Genomic DNA, 19,740 nt, shown 5'->3' on the forward strand with positions numbered 1-19,740 from the left:
GTTGCTGTTTTCTGCAATAATATTTTGATCACAGAAGCTAAAGCACATATCTTACAGAAATATACGAAAACGACGATGACAATGAAGATACCGACGAATATATAAAAAAATAGAAAACTATGTCTCGTAGAACAATATTGATTTGTATATTTTTAACTGTCTCACTGCCTAATGTAAAACATAATATAAACATGATATGTATCTAAATGGTGTCACATGATAAAAGCACGATTGTTATGTTATACAAACACACAAAAAAGTGACAAAAATAAAGAGTTATAGAAAATATAAATACAATACAATGCCTGGCATATGTCCCTTACAGCATGCGTGTGTGTTTTAGAGTAGAAGTGCTTCTCCGCCGCTATCGGGGGAAATTAGGTCAACCCGGCCCATCAAAAGATGTACGCTGCGCCGAATCCCCCCCGCGGTGATCGTTCCCCTTCTCCTGGAGTATTTCTCTCTGTCGAGAAATATGGAGAAATGAGAGAGCGGTAAAATAACAAGCGGGGATGAATTGGAAGAAAAGAAGAGCGTCGTAGACGCGGCTTCGTTGGGCGTGTCGTTCGGATGAGGTCAGGTGAGACGTGTGAAATTAAACCACAAACAAAAGACCTCTCTTTTTTCAGTTGAAGGCGTCACCCGGCTTAACTCGGGGGGGTCGAAGCGTTACGGAGAAATGAAACGTCAAAAAAGAAAGAGAGGAAGCCCTCTCTGCTCGTGGTTTTATCGTGTGTCAGGAGACGACGAGCCGAGAGAGAGGCCTCGGCAAGACAAACACCACCACGGAGCAGCCCCCCCCCCATCTCTACAATCTCTTATGGCTCTGTGTGTATATATGTGTGTGTGTGTGTGTGTGTGTTGTGCATCTTCTCCCCCCCCCCCCCCCACCCCCACCTCCTGCAGTCGCTGCTTCCATTAGCTTCCAGTGTGATAAAAGAGACGGCACCAGCTGACACACCAACACAATGACCCGCCGCGGATGAAAGAATGAGATATCCCCTCGAGTAGCTCGTGTGTGTGTGTGTGTGTGTGTGTGTGTGTGGGAGGGAGGGAAAGAGAGAGAGAGAGAGGTTAGGGACAGAAAGCCGTGTGGTTTGAACAACGCCCCTCCCGGCAGCTCGGCTGAACGAGGCCCCCGATGGATGGCTCCTTTATTCCCGGCCGTGTGATTTAGCATCATTACCGATGAAAACCAGCCGCAGACCCGAGACGACAGCGGCTGATGTCTCCCGTCCACGAGAGCCGTGGATCATCGTTTTGGGCAGAGGGAGGACGGGAGAGGAGGACGGGAGACGAGGAACTCAATTAGTCTCGCGGTGCCAGCGGATGTGTCGGCGAGTGATGGATTGAACTTCTTCTTTTCACGTTTTTTATTGCCGGTATTTATCGAAAGCAACAAAAGGAGGAAACGCTTTCCCTTTTTTTTTCTCTCTCTCATTTTGGTGCAGACGGTCGAGCGGTTACGTCTTCATGTTACCGGACGGCGCCACCCGGTCCAACGGGTCGCGAGCATCGGGCCGTCGGCCCGGCGCATTGAAGATGGCGGCCGAGTCGGTGCCTCTTTGTTTTGGTTTTGTCATTCTGTTCTCATTTCGTCAGCCAATGTTCATCAAGCCAGTTTTATATATATATATATATATATATATGTGTATATATATATAATATATATGTGTATATATATATAAATATATATGTGTATATATATAATATATATATGTGTATATATATATTATATATATATAATATATATATATTTATTTTACAATTTTTTCCTCCACCTTCATGGGCAAATAAAAGGAAAACCCACTCCCCAAAATATTTCCCGCCTCGTGAGGAGAGAGGGGGGGGGGGGGGGGGTGATTGCACAACTGTGATTAAGGGGCGTATAAATAAACGTGACCTCGATAAACCGACACTGTAAATTAGGTGTGCGAGCATTATCTGCGTCGTGCGCACTAATTGATATAGATAGCGCTAATTAATGTGACGTGTGTGTGTGTGTGTGTTCCCCCCCCCCCCCCCCTCCTCTCTCTGGGCTCATCGGCTCCATTTTGTGTCCAGATCAGAGCGAGGAGGACGTTGTTTGGCGTTTAGCTTTTTCTTGGCGACTCTCTGTTATAAAGTTAAAAATAAAATGAGATAAAGTGCCCGCGGCGTGGCTTCGGCGTACACCGACTCACATGAACCCTCGTCGCCCACTAGAAGAAACTAATTCTGCTGCTCAGGTGATATTGTTGATTATGTTTTTACTTTAACGTTTTTTTCAACCCCGCGTACCAAAAGGATTTTCTTAATCGTGACGCCCCATCCGGTTGCCGTGGGTCACCGGACCTTTTGGGACATTTATTTTCTTCTCGTGTTTGCCGGGCTTGACCCGGACTTCCCGTCTGGGAGGTATGAATATACATATATACGCCCACCCCAGAAATCAAAAGCATATACATTAATGAATATCTAATCTTTGCAGATGCACGAATCTACATATCAATGTAATCAGAGGACGTTTCCAGCCGAGGGGCTGAGAGGATGTCGAGTATGCACAGAGCGTCGGGGTGCATTCTGGGACACGTACGTGGAAGAAAAAGAAGAAGAAAAAAACGCGGATTCCCAACGACTCGTGACGTTTGACGGCGTGACGCAGCAGGTGTCATGTAGAATGTCAGCAGACGGTGACAAAGAATGAAAATATTTGGGTTTGGGTTCACAAATCTCCCCCACACCCCGGTGACCGGAAATTATACAGACCCTTTAAAAAATGTTTTTTAAAGAGCCTTCAATGTTCCATGACATTGCCCCTCCCCCACCTCTCCTCTTCAACCTGCAGCCCCCTGAGGAGGAACCTGTACCTGTCCGTCTACGGCCAACACGTTCCCTGTTGGATTGTATAACAGAGGACTCCTGGTCTAACTTTAGTCCGTCCCAGATTGATCATCTTGTTGACAGTGCCATAGGCTCTCTGAGAATGACACTGGACTCGATAGCCCCTCTGAAGAAGAAGACAGTGAGGAAGAGGAGGTTTGCTCCCTGGTATAACCCTCAGACCCGCAAACTGAAGCAAACGTCACGAAAGCTTGAACGCATATGGCGTTCAACTAATCTCGAAGAATCCCGCTTAGTTTGGCGAGATAGTCTTAAAACATATAAGAAGGCCCTCCGTAATGCCAGAGCAGCCTATTACTCATCAATAATAGAAAAATAACACAACCCCAGGTTTCTCTTCAGCACTGTAGCCAGGCTGACAGAGAGTCACAGCTCTGTGGAGCCGAGCATTCCTATAAACCTTAGTGGTAATGACTTTATGAACTTCTTTAATGAAAAGATTTTAACTATTAGGGACAAGATTAATAATCTCTTGCCCATAACCAGTGCCAATCTGTCCTCAAGTGGAATGGCCTTGGAAACCGCTGTATGCCCTGGTGTATATTTGGAGGATTTTCTCCTATCAACCGTGACCAATTATTTTCAACGGTTTCTACTTGAACACGTCTACCTGTCTCTTGGACCCCATCCCGACGAGGCTGCTTAAAGACGTTTTGCCTTTAATTGGCGGCTCTCTATTAGATATTATCAATGTGTCTCTGCTAACAGGCCACGTACCACACTCCTTCAAGGTGGCTGTTATTAAACCTCTCCTGAAGAAGCCCACTCTGGATCCAGAGGTATTGGCTAACTACAGACCGATCTCTAACCTCACCTTCCTCTCCAAGATCCTTGAGAAAGTGGTCGCAAATCAGTTGTGCGACTTTCTACATCATAATAGTTTATTTGAGAAATTTCAATCAGGATTTAGAAAACACCACAGCACCGAGACGGCACTGGTGAAAATTACAAATGACCTCTTAATGGCAGCAGATAAAGGACTCCTCTCTGTCCTGGTCTTGTTAGACCTTAGTGCTGCATTCGACACCATTGACCATGACATCCTGTTACAGAGACTGGAGCAGTCGATTGGCATTTCAGGCACGGCACTAATTTGGTTTAAATCCTATTTATCAGATCGATCTCAGTTTGTATTTGTAAACGATGACGCTCGATAACCACCAACGTTAATCACGGAGTTCCACAAGGTTCTGTGCTTGGACCAATTTTATTTACCTTATACATGCTTCCTTTGGGCAATATTATCAGGAAACACTCCATAAACTTTCATTGTTATGCAGATGACACTCAACTATATTTATCGATAAAACCAGAGGAGAGCAACCAACTCTGTAAAATTCAAGCATGTCTTAAAGACATAAAAACATGGATGACCTGCAACTTCTTGATGTTAAACTCAGACAAAACCGAAGTAATTTTAATCGGCCCTGAGCACCTCAGAGATCAATTATCTGGTGATGTGGATTCTGTAGACGGCATTGCCCTGGCATCCAACACCACTGTAAAGAATCTTGGCGTTATCTTTGATCGGGACTTGTCCTTTAACTCCCACGTAAAGCAAATCTCAAGGACTGCATTCTTTCATCTACGTAATATTTCAAAAATCAGGCACATCTTGTCTCAAAAGATGCAGAAAAATTGGTTCACGCGTTCGTTACTTGAGACTGGATTACTGCAACTCCTTATTAGCAGGCTGCTCTAATAAATCTCTTAGGTCCCTCAGTTGATCCAGAATGCTGCAGCTCGTGTTCTCACTAAAACTAAGAAAGAGATCACATCACTCCTGCACTAGCTGCTCTGCACTGGCTCCCAGTAAAATCAAGAATCACTTTTAAAATTCTTCTCTTAACCTACAAAGCCTTGATTGGTGATGCTCCATCATATCTTAAGGAGCTTGTCGTACCATATTGCCCCACTGAGAGCTACGCTCACTAAATGCGGGACTACTTGTAGTTCCTAGAGTCTTAAAAAGTAGAATGGGAGCCAGAGCCTTTAGTTATCAAGCTCCTCTTTTATGGAACCAGCTTCCAATTTCAGTCCGGGAGGCAGACACAGTCACCTCGTTTAGAGTAGACTTAAGACCTTCCTCTTTGACAGAGCTTATAGTTAGGGCTGAATCAGGTTTGCCCTGGTCCAGCCCCTTGATATGCTGCTATAGGCTTATAGCTGCGGGGACGTTTTAGGATGCACTGAGTACCTATCTCCTCTTTTTCTCTCCTTAAGGATGAATTTTCATCTCTCAATCACACGTTACTAACTCTGCTTTCTCCCGGAAGTCCTTTTGACTTTACGTCTCATGGGGTCATCGGACCCTATGAGACGGCATAGATCCTATCTGCCTGATGGATCGTCTGGGTCGTGGAATTCCTGCTCATGACTACGCCACTGTCCTGTTGAGACTCCGCCCACTCCTCCTCCCCACCGCCATCTGCCTGATGGATCGTGGAGGTCTCCATCGTGGAATATGCCTACTATGAACTATTCATACACTCTGTCATATTCATTGAATGTATTTTAACTCTAAATCTGTCCTTCTGTACACATTACATCTATTGCATCTGTCCATCCTAGGAGAGGGATCCTCCTCTGTTGCTCTCCTGCAGGTTTCTTCCTTTTTTCCCCTGAAGGGTTATTTGGGAGTTTTTCCTGGTCCGATGTGAGGTTTTGGGGCAGGGATGTCTATGTGTACAGATTGTAAAGCACTCCGAGACAAATTTGTAATTTGTGAAATTGGGCTATACAAATAAACTGAATTGAACTGAATTGAAATTGAATTGTTTCTGTTCCCCCAAAAAAAAGAGAATTGCATTTTTCAATCCAGCCATATTGAAGAAGAAAGAAAATCCGAATACGAATTCAACGTTGCACTTCGGGCTAATCAGTGCCCTTGATACTTTGTCTTTTTATCACAGTTTATAACGTCTCTCCGGGAACTACAGGCAAAAGAAACGTCGCTATTTTTCGTACTCTGTATAAAAACAATTATTTTTAAAAAAAACACACAAAATAAAAAGGAGAATAATAAAGGATCTGAACCCCGGTGCGTGTTAATATCAAATCGACCACTTTCAGAAGGACTGAATAGTTCATGGCCCCAAAAAAAAGGGGGGGAAGGGGAGATTCCACGTGGCGAGCAAAAAGACGTGTTCCTCTGCGTGGTCGTCACGATCCGGAGCCCCGATGTGGAGTTGTGTGAGGGAGGGGGCCGGCACTCCAGCGAAGCCCCCCGAACGGCTTCCTCCTGGATCCCACCGGTGGGGGGGGGGGGGCGAGCTCCACCCCGAGCCTCTTTTAGGCGTTGGGTGGGTCCAAAAACCAGCAGTCGCCGAGTCCCCTCGGTTTAATGCAGCCGGGAACCCGAACGCGGGGTGGAAAGGTGAGCATTGGCCCCTCCCCCTCCTGAATCTCCCGAGTTGTGATCTCGACATGTAAATAATTTCACTTTCCTGTGGAAACAGATGCCGATTCGATTACTTTTGGCACTCCGTCGTATGCAAACGAGCCCACAGTGACCTCCACGCCTCATCCCTCCCGCTGCCGGACAGTCTCACTCGAGCGGTTCATGCCCTTGGCTGCACATTATGACAGAATAAGACACAGATATTTTAGACAAGCCACAACAATAAATAAATAACACCCCCCACCCCCCCCATCCAATAACCAAAAACTGAGAAGAACACACGAGACACGTAGAGACATTTTTGGAAGGCCTGCAGTTTGAAGATGGAGTCCTCCTCCTCCTCCTCCTCCAACGAGCTCAAGAAAAGAGCCAAACTGTGGCGCGAGCAGAGTATCGCACAAAGACACACGCACTTTCATATTAAAGGATTCCCGGTTTACATCATATTTACTTATTCAGTGTACTTCATTTTTGAAATAAATTACATCATCTCTTGGTTTCATGAGCTCTTCCAGAAGGAATAGCATCCGTGTCATTATTTTAATAATATTCAAATCGAAATAAATAAATACCGAAATAAATCATTCAGAAATACAAATGTTGGGGTGTCGCTGTTCATTTAGCCTCCATTTAAACTTCAACCTTATATTTTGCATCAGAGTGCGAAATAATTAAGTTGTACACGTCCTCAACGTACCGATGAGAAGTTGTTTTGGTTGAGCGAAATAGCTATACGTAGTTATTACTCTGTCAAACATACTATTTTGCTTCTTTTAATGCCTCTAAAGCTAAAGAGCAGCGTCTTGAATTTCATGAAAACAGGTTGAAAAAAAGGAATACAGTTTATTTGCGTAAATCTCATTTATCCACGAGATAGATTGAATTTAGAGACGTAAAAACTTTACTGAAATTCTTTTAACATTCATATTCAGCTTTTTTTGTGTGCATTTCCATCGCCCTCCAGAATTATGACTAACTAACGAAAACACATGAATCACACAGATATTAATGAGATAATGATACCTACTCGTCACACATTAGGAAAACATTTAAAAAATAGCCTAACACCACAAGCTGTGTAACTGTAAAGGTGCGTTGGATGAATAAAAGGCTTTAAATACCTCAAAATAACCATAAAACATATGTAGAGGCAGCCCTTCATCATGTCATCATGTCTCCGTATACGACACTGGCTAAATCCTGGAATAAATCATCTACACGGCGCCCAGATGAGAGCTTGGAGCTCTCCGACAGCAGCTGGACTGAACTTCCTGTGGCCTGTCAAATGCATCCCGCTGGGGGGCGCCTAATGTGGCGTGCGACACGTCACCCCCCATCACTCTGCCTCGCCGATGACCGGCCGCTTACGTATGCCGCTGGACCCCGAACCCGCCGCTGTCAGGTGCAATAACTCTTTGAAGCGCCAAACCCACTCTGAAGCTCGTTCCACCCTCTCTCTCTATTCCATTCTCTTCCATTCCCCCCCCCCCCCCCGCCCCCCCCAAGGTGAGGGCCACAGATAACCCGGCTCTGCTCCCCTGGACCACACACACACCGTTTGATGCTCTCTTGTACTTTCTCTCTCTCTCTGTGTGTGTCCATTTCTTCCACTCGATGGAGAGGGTCTTTTCTGTTAATTGAATTTCCATTCGAGGCCGTATGTCTGGCTGCGTGGGACATTTAGTCTCGTTGAAGGGAGAATCTGCTCAATAGAGTAGAAACCACAATAATGAATTCATCCAAATTGCATCATTTCTTCTTCTTTTTTCCCGGTTGTAAAAGAGATCAGCCCCCTTAAAAAAAAAATTTAAAAAAAAGCCAACACTACACAGTGAAGAAGAAGAAGGCCAAGAAGAAGAAGAAGAAGAATTCAGCAAGGAGCAATTTTCTTCTTCTTCTGTGGTGGATTGTTCTCTTTGATCTGGAGTGCAGTGAAAGGAGGGGGGGGGGGGGGGTCAGACTTGTGAGGAAAAAGCATCGCCGCTCCCACTGGGTGTCGGGTCACCTTCCTCATGATAAGGCCGCTCCGCCTCGCAGCTGCAACACGGGCCCCCACAACGAGACACAAGAGGGGCCCTTAGCAACGGGCCCCTGAGCGACGGGTCCGACGCGCTTCTGCTGCACGCTCGCCGTGAAGAGAGGACGTCTGAATACGAACACGGGGGCCCTGGTCTTGGAGGAGGACTCAACGAGACGCCCCCCCCCCACCCATCAGCATCATGTGTACGCCCTAATTGGAAACCATTCATCTTCTTTGGTAGGAACAACAAAATGGCAGATGGCCCCCGAACCCCACAATTTAAAATCAATCATTTACAAATAAATAAAGTGGGACACTGTAAGCCAAGTGTGGGGGGGGGGGGGATTGCTGGCTGCAGTCGAAGCGCCATACGGCCAGGCGGGCAAAGCAGGTCAGAGATGGAGTTGGAGGTGGTAGAGGGAGGGGGGGGGGGGTTCCTCAAGAGGGAGGCGTGCATTAAAAGGGACCCCTGCCAAGTCAATGTAATGATGAAGCGCCGCCGCCTCAGCTGACGGGTGGAGGGTGTCGGCTGAGAGGGAACGCTGAGGCGGCCTGACAGGGTCTGTTTCTGCTCGCCGCCCGGACCGATATCCGGAGTGACCGCGTCGTCTTCCCTTCCCTCCGCGAAAAAAGGTTACGCCATCGCCGGCGGTCCACGTGGCGCGACGAGCCGAGAGAGACGCCACGCGGGTCTCGAAGTGGGTAACCAACCCTGCACTCGATCCATACGGCATCCAAGAGTCATTTAGGGGGTCAATCTGCATCGGATCCCAATATCACACACACACACACACACACACACACACACACACACACACACACATACACACACACACACACACACACACACACACACACACACACACACACACACACACACACACACACACACACACACACACACACACACACACACACACACACACACACACGTTGTTTTTCCGACCTCCAGGGAGGCTGCGTCCTCAGAGATGACGTGCTCGGTAACCGGGTGTGTTGGGCTGTCAGCTCTGGACGTGATCTTGCCAGCATGACTCAAGTCTGCCCGTGAGCCGCTTCCTGTGCATCTACTCCAGTTGCTTGTATGATCTATTTTAGATTATTCCGCCCAAGGATGATGTGTGTGTGAGTGTGTGAGTGTGTGAGCATCCTCACAGCAGAGAGCGGCATGTAAGGAAAAGAGAGGAGGAGGAGGAGGGGAATAGATAATGTTCAAATAATCGACAGGCAATCATGCAAATTCCCCGGACGTTGTGCACTCGGGGACGCTGCAGATCGGGGGTGCAGCATTCTAGCAAAACAAATGTGAAATTATGCAAACGAAGGGGGGGGGGGGGGAAAGGACAATATCTCAACCCCCCCACCCCCCCCCCCCCCTTTGTACAGGCTAACACGCCAACATGTGTGACACGGCGAGGGCCAAAAGGGTTGAAATCCACGGTCAGAGCTTCTGGACGGGGAGGACAGTGTCAACATGTGTGCGTCTTGACCGATGCAGAGAGCATCCCGTCACCACGACGACAGGAGGGGCGAGCGGTCCATCCGTCGCCAGCGACCGGCGTCGTGCTCCTTGTGGCCTTCGCACACCGAGAGCGAATTCGGCGTGACCCCGACGCGTCGTACGGATTCCAGACGCTAGTTTCATGTGTGCGTGCATTCGTGTATCTGTGCGTGGATCTGCGATTGTTTGTTTGTTTGTACCTTTCTCTCTTGTTGCGGATCTCCTCTCCATCATCCCAGAGCAGCGCTTCCTCGGATCGTGGTCGGTGAACTATGGAGGATTCAAAATGACTTAAGTATAAATAAATAAATAAATGCATGAATAAATAAATGTTTAAATAAATGTATAAATAAATAAACCCTAACCCGCCCCAGCTCATTTGAATATACGCACACGTAAAAGAAATATGTGTGGACACAAATTGAGAAATAAATGAATGAAGACATACAGAAATATATTTATTTAATGTTGTCCTGTTGATTTATAACTTATTTTTATTCATTCCTGTATTTATTTATACATTTATTTTAGCATTTATTTATTTATTTAAGCATTTATTTATTCCTATATTTATTCATGCATTTATTTATTTATACTTAAGTCATTTTGAGTCCTCCATAGTGAACGGCTCGGTCCAATCTCGAGGAGGCTGTGGTCTTATTTGAGGGGCTTTTGAGCAGATTTGAGCCTGAGGAGGAGGAGGGGGGGGGGGGGCAACGAAGGAGAAAAGAAAAGAAAAAATCGTTCTGCTCTAGTTTAAACATTTGCGCTATGGATGGCGCTCAACTCAATTTAAAATGAGCCAAAGTGGAGGTACACTATATTTTAAAGCCTGGACTTTAATCACGGACATATGCTAATCAGACACAATGTGACCAAGACATGAATAAATCTACGACTCTTGGATCATGTTGGGTAACATCTGCGTTGCACGTTTGCTCCCAGCATGACATCAAATGTACATTTTTACAGAAGAAGAAAAAGAACAAAAATGCTGCATCCTGATCAATCTTCCAGAGTGATGACGCTCATGTCTTTTGTTTGATCTCCAGGGATCCTAGAGTTTGGGGGGGAGCCAGTAGAGCAGTTTAACACCGCCACCTGCTGGTCAGGGAGGGAAGAGACGAGCTCGTATCCGATCCAGTCTGGGTCTCACAAGAAATTTGCAGTCACGTGATCCCAATTTCCATTATCACATATTAATGCCGTCTAGGTCAACGCGACGTCTGAATCAAACAATTCATCCATTTTATCCCCTCGGAAGAAGTGGATTTTTGTTGTTGTTCTTCCCCCGCAGCAATTATCCTGTCACACACACACACAATTATTAGAATTCATATTTTCCCCCCAAGTTTAGGCGTCAGGTACTTTATGTTTGTTTGTTGACTACCTAAATAATCCATCATTAATGTCGTCGCTGTCCAATGGAAGCAGAGCTTCAGCCCCGACTCCTGATTGGAGAGCTCCAATTAGTGGAACCACTTCATTATTCACGTGAGTATCCGCACGCTGAAATGGCAACTATAAGATGTCTGATCTAAATTGACCGATAACTGCGGCGCTGATGGACGTGTTGAGATGATAAGCAAATGAAAACAACAACTAGAACGGGCACTCGGTAGAGCGCATACCTTCGCCGCAGCCACATGTTGGCATTAGTTGCATGCCAATTGGATAAAAATTGACCGCGCTATGGTAAAAAGATATTGACCTTTTCATGACCTTGACCTTTGACCCGATCGATCCCAAAATCTAATCAAATGGTCCCCGGATAATAACCAATCATCCCACCAAATTTCATGCGATTCAAGAATACGTTGACCTTTTCATGACCTTGACCTTTGACCTTTGACTCGATTACCAATTCTTTCCCCGCTGTAGCTCAGCTTGACGTGAAGATTTATATTTTGAGTTTCCTTGAAATCAGGATATCGTAGCAAAAAAATGGATTCAACTGCAGTGACGTCTCGTATTTTTGGGCGAGAAAAAAAAACAGAATTCTAAAACACGATGGTAGGCATTTGTTTGTTTATTTGGAAGAAATTAAGTACAAAACAGTGGCATGTTCTTCCAGAGGAATAAGGACAAAAGTGAACACGTGTTACTTTTTCTCTCTACGTGGATGACGCCTGAAAGCAGGACTTTTCTGTCTTTGAGATACAGGTCGTCTAAAATATAGCAATTAAATAACAATGGACTAATACCCCAAACATATGACTGACGAATCGACTTGTGTCAAACAAGCGGATTCCACGATAATCCCTAAAATAAAAATCCACTATGGTACACACTAAACAAAAGCTAAACTCTTTAAACCGTTAGCACACAAGTCTTTGATCAAAAGACTGTCGTGTTCCTGCACTTATTCATCACCGGACAGCGGTGGGAAAACAACCGACCTTTAGAAAGAGGTCTTAAAAAAGGTTCCAAGATACACGAGTAAACTATTCTGAATAGAAACAAAACATCTATGATCATTCCGCGCGGCGCAATGATAGTCGTATATGAGTAAAATATTTTTGAAAGACAGGATGGCGTATGTAACAATTTTTCAAACTGGAGATTAATACAAAACGTAGGTTCTCACGGACAGCTAAGTGACATACAAAAAAAAAAGAGAAAGAAATCTGAATTTACAATACCATATTTTAAAATCAGTGTTGACAAATAGGTCACGCTACCGTAAAGTAGAGGACGACAGAAGGGTGAGAAATTAATGCGAACAAGAAGCTTTGTAACCCACGAACACTTTGCTCCTAAAACAGTAAGGAACGCGACGCCGCCTGGATTTAAGAAAGGAAAAAGACAAACGTGCTTGTCGCGCTCGCTCAACTCGACCGGCACGCGTCAGACGAGCGCGGTGGAATGTCGTCGCCCGTGTTTTTGGGCGCGTTCAAGTTACGTTTGAAGGGAAAATAAAAAAAGCGCCCTGTCATCGAAGCAACGGAGAAATCTCTCCGTTGTTCTCGTTACGGAAAGAAGAAAAAAATGACACAAAATCCACGTTAAAAAGATTTCCGGTGTCCGTCGTGTTTTGCCAAAAGTCAAATGTGAAACCATCGACGCGTTCCGAATAAATAAAAGCCGCCGCTGATAGGCCGCTGCCGGAGGTCGGACGCATCCGCGTTCGGTCGCGTGGAGCGGCGTCCGGGTCCACAGAATGAGGAGCGACGCGGCCTTTTAAACTGCGATCAGACAACCTGTCCAGAGGCTGCGATTGGTCGACGGTTGCTACGGTTACACACACGAGTAACGAAAACCAGATACAAAAAAATATAATCGAGTACAACTGTACCAGCAGTGAGTATTTCTAAAATGTTACAGATAAAAAATAAATTCTGAGTAGATATATAGTATAGAATACGGTTTGTAATAGAAACCAGCTATTTGAAACATGCGTTCTAGTTGGACACGTCGACTATGATTGATATTAGTTTACTAAGTAATCAGCCACAGTGAGGCATAAAGACAGGAAACTAAAATTATTCTGTGAACAGTGGATAAGTCCAGTTCAGGATCAGAAAGAAAAACACGTTATTCTAGCGTCTTCAGAGAAGGGGGGGGGGGGGGCCTTAATTGCATTGTCACAATTCCCAAACACATTCTTGAACACAAATGAGACCCTGTTGTCTTTTTCAAGTAATATAGATGTTTAAAAAGAGTGTTTTTTTTCAATACAGACCAGAAATCTATGGCTTATAAGCTGCTGGTGAAAGGCAGGGGATTTCTTTGGCTCTCGAGGCGGGCCGATGAACTCCCGAACACTTTGTGAATCTCATCGTCGTCGCCAGATCAAATCGCTGATTGTACAGTTTCCACAACGAACATCGTCAACGCAGCTACGCGAAAACTTCCGTTCCTCTTCGTCAATAAAAAGATGTTTCCAAAGTCAAGCATTGCTCCTAAAATGCGCAAGATGTGTAATGTTGGCGTTTGCGACCGCTGAAATAAAGTTTAAGTTAAGCCGAGTGTTCTCGTGAAAAGGTCGACCTCGAGGTCGTCGAGGGAACAACGCCACGCGAGCGCCGCGCGATGCGTTGTTCTCGGCTCGGGGAAGTAAATGCGTGGCGAGAAATGGCCGCGGGGCAAATCTCCTCTCGTACGCAAGCTCTAAAAAGGGAAGCGATTGTGATGTTTACTCCCCTCTGCGTCACAGATCGGCCTCGGGGGTTTGGCGCCCCCCGTCCTTCGCCTTGATCTGGAGCCAGGCGTCGCCCAGCGCCTTGGCGAAGTGGTCGTCCACCGAGCCGGTGATGGACACCGAGTTGGACACGGCCTCCGCTTCTTTGTAGTTTTTTCCGAGGCTGCGGCGGAAGTGCTCCTCGATCACAGGATCGCATTCGGTGTTCGCTGGAACGACAAGATGCGCGGGGGGGGGGGGGGGGAGAAGAGCGAAACCCGGGTTAACGCCGAGCGACGTCACACATGCCGCTTTACGGGCGCTGGATTGCGGGGTGCGTGTTGTAATTACCGTTGGTCTTCGTCTGGTCAGCAGGCGGGCTGGGGGAACAGCCGCTCATGTGGCAGTGCGAGAGGTTACAGTTGCGGTTGCTCGCGGGGGCACAGGTAATAACGGAGGGACGATTCTAGAGGTGGGGACAAAATACACGCAATCAGCGAACACTCGAGTGTTGGCGCGGCCCTTATTGAACTCCTTGAGATGGACGAATAAAAAAAAAATCGGCACTGCTAGAAGACGACATCTGCAAACGTGAGGTTTAAAAATAGATTAAATGTGTGCCGACGCCCAACAAAAGCAGGACCGGGAAGAGGAAATGCTGAGAGGAGGCGGAAAATGCACAGAGGGCGAGCGTGGATAGTGCTGTAATTTAACCAAATGATTAAACATTAAAAACACACTTTTATAATCAATACCTCATTAAAAGTTTAGTGCTTTGCAGGGTTCATACTTTTTATGACTTTAAACCAAATTTCCATCACCAAACATCTTGTGAAATCTCGGCGTATACACAAGTATATACCCTAAATGACACAAATGAATGAGAAAAGAATTAAGATTTATTATTTTAATCAAACTGCGTAAATTAACATGTGAATATATCAAGTTTCCATGACTTTTCTAAAAATTTTGAATTAATTTTTATAGGTCTTTGAGGCCTGGAAATAAATGCCATGACCTTTCCAGGTTTTCCATGACCGTACGAACCCCGGCTTTCATTCTGGTCCCCATTGAACGTCAGATGTTGACGTACCTGCTGCCGCTCCACAGTCCCACCGATGACAGGCCTCTCCCTGGGCCCGACGACAATGTCGTGGCTGCTTTTGGTCAGAGCCAGAGGCTGGTCCACAGCGTAGCTGGAAATGGAAGAGTACAGGTGGTTCCCATGGAGACCGTTGGGGGAGGAAGTAATGCGCTCCACGGGAGTGTGGCCGAGGCTCCAGTGCTCATTACGATTGTCTCCAGCAGAGGGACGGGCCCTAGACAAAGAGAACAAAATGAAACGTTCATTTCTTGTCTATGAACAGATGACAGATGTTTGTCTTTTTTTTTTTGGGCATCCCATTCGTCATCGGCTGCATCTCTCAGAATTACTTAATTGTACGCATGATTTCCATCTGGCAGACTTTATTGTGCCAGTAATTCAAGTTGTCTCTTAAAATCATGACAATTTAGAGTCAACTTTATAAAGTTATGCTCAGACTTTTGTTTCATAATCTCAAACTAGGCTTTCTTTTTTCTTCTTCTTAAGGTACTTACAGCTGAGTGGCAAACAATCTGCTCATTTTGGTAATGTGGTCATCGTCACAGTTGATTCGGTCGTCCGTTTGTTCTTCGCCGTACTTCCGTTTGCTTGGGCAGTGTGGAGGAGGCCCAGTTATCTTGGGCTGGGAGGGTGTCCTGGACTCATCTGTGGGAAAGGAACCAGCAGAACTGATTATCCAAAAGTACAAAACTTCACATTAAACATAAACTACTATATATATATATAAATAAAAATAACACACAAACACACACTACCGGTCAAAAGTTTTAGAACACCCCTATTTTTCCAGCAATTTAAGCAGTTCAAGTCCAGTGAATACCCTGAAATGGTACAAACGGTAAGAGGCAGACTGCCAGAGGTTAGACAAATTAGTTTAAGTTACCAAAAACTGAAAAATAATGTACATTTCAGAGTTATACAAAAAGGCTTTTTTTCAGGGAACAAGTAATTAAGGGTTAACAACATGCAGCTGTTCTGCAAGTTGTGAAAGTAAATTAAGCCAACAGGTGTCTCAACTTGTGCTGATTACTTACAAACCCTCTGTATCAAAGCAGTGTTGGGACAATGTTACTTCACCCTCTGATGCATTATTTGGGCAGTGTTGTACTGCAGGAAGTAGTATATTGCAAGAAAAAGGCAACCCTTAAAAGTGTAGGTCTTTCCTTTAGAGAAATGTAGGTGTTTTAAAACGTTTGTCCAGTAGTGTATATCATGACCATTTGAATAAAAGTTCCCCTAAAATGTTTTATTAATGTAACCTGACCAGGGCACACATTCACACAATCATTGGTTAAACAGATGCACAGTTCCTTTTAAAAAGGCAACTAAACTGTTATCCAGAATACCCGACTGACACCCCACATATCGAAAGGTGAGCACTTTTATTTTTCAGAAATACAATCGGTTTCTGAAGAAAGCTTTGATTGGAAAGTAAAATCAATTTGCAACGTACGAGAGTCTACTTCTGTTGCCAAATAAACTCCTTAAAATTGTGAAATTTGTTGTGCAAAAACAACTAGCTTGGCATGTTATTGTATATATATATATATATACATACATATATATACACATATATATACACATACATATGGCAAAGCTGGGTTTGCAATAACAGTTTAAAATCGTTGACTGCACAGTTTACAACTATAAACAATAGGTTTTGAGGTAAAAACATAATATATAATGTATTACAGTATTTCCGGGATTAAACATGCACATTAAAAAAAACATTAAAAGTTCTAATATTCTTAACACAAAGACGTTAAACATACACAGCAGGACCCACTTAGTGACCAGTTAAATGACACCTTCCATACTTATGTTGCACGAAGAACAGAAAGTTCGCTCGTCTTCAGCCGCAGAGTTGGGGAAAAGTTAGTCACAAACAAAAGGAATTGGCGCAGGCGACGTTAATAAGTGAAACCGCAACTTGTTAGTTCCACAACTAAGTCGAGTAAACCAAATAAAAGGCACAGGAACAACGATGAACTAACCTTCGTAGTGCAGTCTCCCGATGTTGTTGTTCATCTTGTCCAGGAACTGAGAGTTCAACAGGTCCATTCTGGTGAAGCGCATTTACACGGACAGGCTCGTTGCTAACATCGGTGTTAGCAAGAGACACCAGCGGCAACGACACGTTTGTATCCTGAAGAAGAGAAGAAAAAGAACGACACGTTTATATCCTGAAGAAGAGAAGAAAAAGAACAAACGATCGTAAACGTGGCTTTTATTTGAAGCAAGTTTGATGTAAAAACCGTCCCCTTGACGTGATTTACGTTAGTTGACTGACGGCATTTACGTTAGGGGTTAACGTTAGCTGGTTCTCGTTTACGTTCGCGATTTACGTTAGCTGATTGATGTTTACGTTAGCCGTTGACGTTAGCGGTTAGCTGGCTGACGTTTACGTCAGCTGGTTCTCGTTTACGTTAGCGATTTACGTTAGCTGACTGACGTTTACGTTAGCCGTTTGTCGTTGACGTTAGCGGTTCACGTTAGCTGGCGGACGTTTACGTTAGCTGTTCACGTTAGCTGACGGACGTTTACGTTAACCGTTTGTCGTTGACGTTAGCGGTTCACGTTAGCTGGCGGACGTTTACGAGGCTAGCTAGCAGCTACACACGTAACTAAAGTGTACGCCAACCTTCCTCGAGTTAAACTACCGCCTCTTACTGCTCGCGTTATATTAGTTCAATAATTAAGTTACAATCCCAGACTTTGACGGCCTTTCGCTAAAGTTGTATCGTTACAGCGACTTCGCTAACAAACTAGCCGGCTAACTTTAGCTACGTATGCTAGCTAAGTTAAGCTAACTTACTCCCCAACTTCGTAGCTAGGTAACACTGGTTCGCTCGAACGGTCCCGAATTCAACCGCAATGGCAAAGCTTCATACACGTTGAGCCAGACGTTACAGGCGTCTGGGACCGTAACAACAAAATCAGAAGAAGCGTAAAGCTTTAAAAAAATATGTTCACTCACTTCATCAACAACACTTAGCTTTACGGCCCCAGCGTCACCATGGTTAGCGGGGCTCGCCTTCAGGCAGCGCCAGTCCTTCAAACAAAAGAGTGGAGGGCGGCCCGAGCGGGGACGGAGGCGTTTACGGTGAACTTTAAATCCGGCAACAGAAGCAGCGCAAGAGTCGATCGAACAGTTCTATATTTTAACTGAAGCGTAACACACGTTTGAGCCCCGACTCTTTATCGACTACTATACAAAGCATGATGTTTTAAAAACTTTAAACTGACATTAAACCCTTTTTCTCTGAGAAGCTGTAAGTTATGGAGGACTTAAAATGACACGTATAAATAAATGAATGCATGAATAAATAAATACAGAAATAAATAAATGCTTAAATAAATGTATAAATAAATACAATAATAAATGTATAAATACAGAAATTAATAAATATAAGTAATAACTCAACAGGACATCATTAAATACATGTATTTCTACATTTCTGTATTTCTTCATTTATTTATATCTCTATGTGTCCACATGTATGTGACTGCCCCAGCTCATTTGAATATACTGACATGTAAATGTCACACATAAATAAATGAAGAAATACGTGTGGACACATAAATAGATAAATGAAGAAATACAGAAATGTAGAAATACATTTATTTAATGATGTCCTGTTGAGTTATAACTTATATTGATTAATTTCTTTATTTATACATTTATTCTTGTATTTATTTATTTAAGCATTTATTTATTCCTAAATTTATTCATGCATTTATTTATTTATTGATACTTAAGTCATTTTAAGTCCTCCAGAGTAAATGAATAAAATAAATGCTAGTATGACAACTTAACACTTTCTCACAGTATCATGTAGTCATATGTATATTTGTGTTTCTCTATAATATTGTGAATTTGTATTCATACAGGTGGAGGCTTCAAATATGTCTGCCTTTTCCTGCACTGTGATATTATTTATTATATGTGTGTGTGTGTTTTTAAATTGTGTAAAATGAACTCTAACATGCTTAAATTAAGGGGATGTACGGTCGTATAGATTTCTGACTCTGTTCGTTTAGATGTTCACTACACCACTGCTGCCAGCTGATGTCACCCTAGTATCCACATTTAAGATTCTGCACATGATGGTGCAGCTTTTCTCAAACCACTATGCCATATAGGATATTTAAGACATTTATTTTTGTCCACAAAAAAAATCCCACATTTGCCTCAAAACAACATAAAAGATCAAAGTACACAGTATTTTAAGAAATATATGTATGAAGAGTAACCAGGCATGCAGGGTGACAGTAAAATTACAATATGAAGATACATAATGTCAATATTCTAGTGCAAACATACAAGCTATAATTAGCTGTAGTTTGTCACTGTCTTGGATTTAACAGAACTCCATTATTCACGAGAAGCTCAGCTTTGACAAATTGTATAAGTATGTTTTCTGTGTGTGGATGATTTAATATTATATTTCCAGTTCCATCTTCTGTTCCATTTGCTAGAATAATTTGCTTTTTTTTGGTATTGTGTGTGTTCTATTCAGTCAATAAGTAGATAATTCCATCCCCAAATGTGTGATGTTACACAAATAGACATTCAGATAATTTACTGGAAATATATAAATAAAGTATACATAAAATCAGATTTAGAAATAATAGCAGAGTAATGGAAACTAATTTGGACAAAACATTAACTTACATTAAAAGAAATCAAACCAATTCCTGGATTACATTT

At 43.9% G+C, this 19,740-nt stretch overlaps 1 protein-coding gene across 2 annotated transcripts; it reads right to left on the bottom strand.

The window, feature by feature from the left end:
• Positions 1-11,815: 11,815 nt before the first annotated feature.
• vgll4a (vestigial-like family member 4a) lies at positions 11,816-18,074 on the bottom strand. 2 transcript variants are annotated; one of them, XM_056422237.1, is made up of 6 exons: positions 18,007-18,074; positions 17,024-17,175; positions 15,524-15,674; positions 15,018-15,243; positions 14,276-14,390; positions 11,816-14,154 (listed from the first exon to the last, which is right to left on the bottom strand). In XM_056422237.1, exons 2-6 carry the CDS (start codon positions 17,103-17,105, stop codon positions 13,955-13,957), a joined length of 774 nt encoding a protein of 257 aa, XP_056278212.1. In that variant the 5' UTR covers positions 17,106-17,175; positions 18,007-18,074; the 3' UTR covers positions 11,816-13,954. The 2 variants fall into 2 exon arrangements, with proteins under 2 accessions (XP_056278212.1, XP_056278211.1); XM_056422236.1 differs by lacking the exon at positions 18,007-18,074 and having other exon boundaries at positions 17,024-17,319.
• Between the last annotated feature and the right edge of the window lie 1,666 nt (positions 18,075-19,740).

Source organism: Pseudoliparis swirei, chromosome 9 (assembly GCF_029220125.1).
Source record: "Pseudoliparis swirei isolate HS2019 ecotype Mariana Trench chromosome 9, NWPU_hadal_v1, whole genome shotgun sequence".
Taxonomy (NCBI): Eukaryota; Metazoa; Chordata; class Actinopteri; order Perciformes; family Liparidae; genus Pseudoliparis; species Pseudoliparis swirei.

Bases quoted from the DNA above. Each gene is read 5' to 3' on its own strand.
- vgll4a (XM_056422237.1), bottom strand. From the start codon at position 17,105: ATGCGCTTCACCAGAATGGACCTGTTGAACTCTCAGTTCCTGGACAAG. The intron at 15,675-17,023 runs GTTAGTTCATCG...CCTTTCCCACAG, and splicing joins CGGGAGACTGCACTACGAAG to ATGAGTCCAGGACACCCTCC. The intron at 14,155-14,275 runs GTAATTACAACA...TTGTCGTTCCAG, and splicing joins TGACCAGACGAAGACCAACG to CGAACACCGAATGCGATCCT.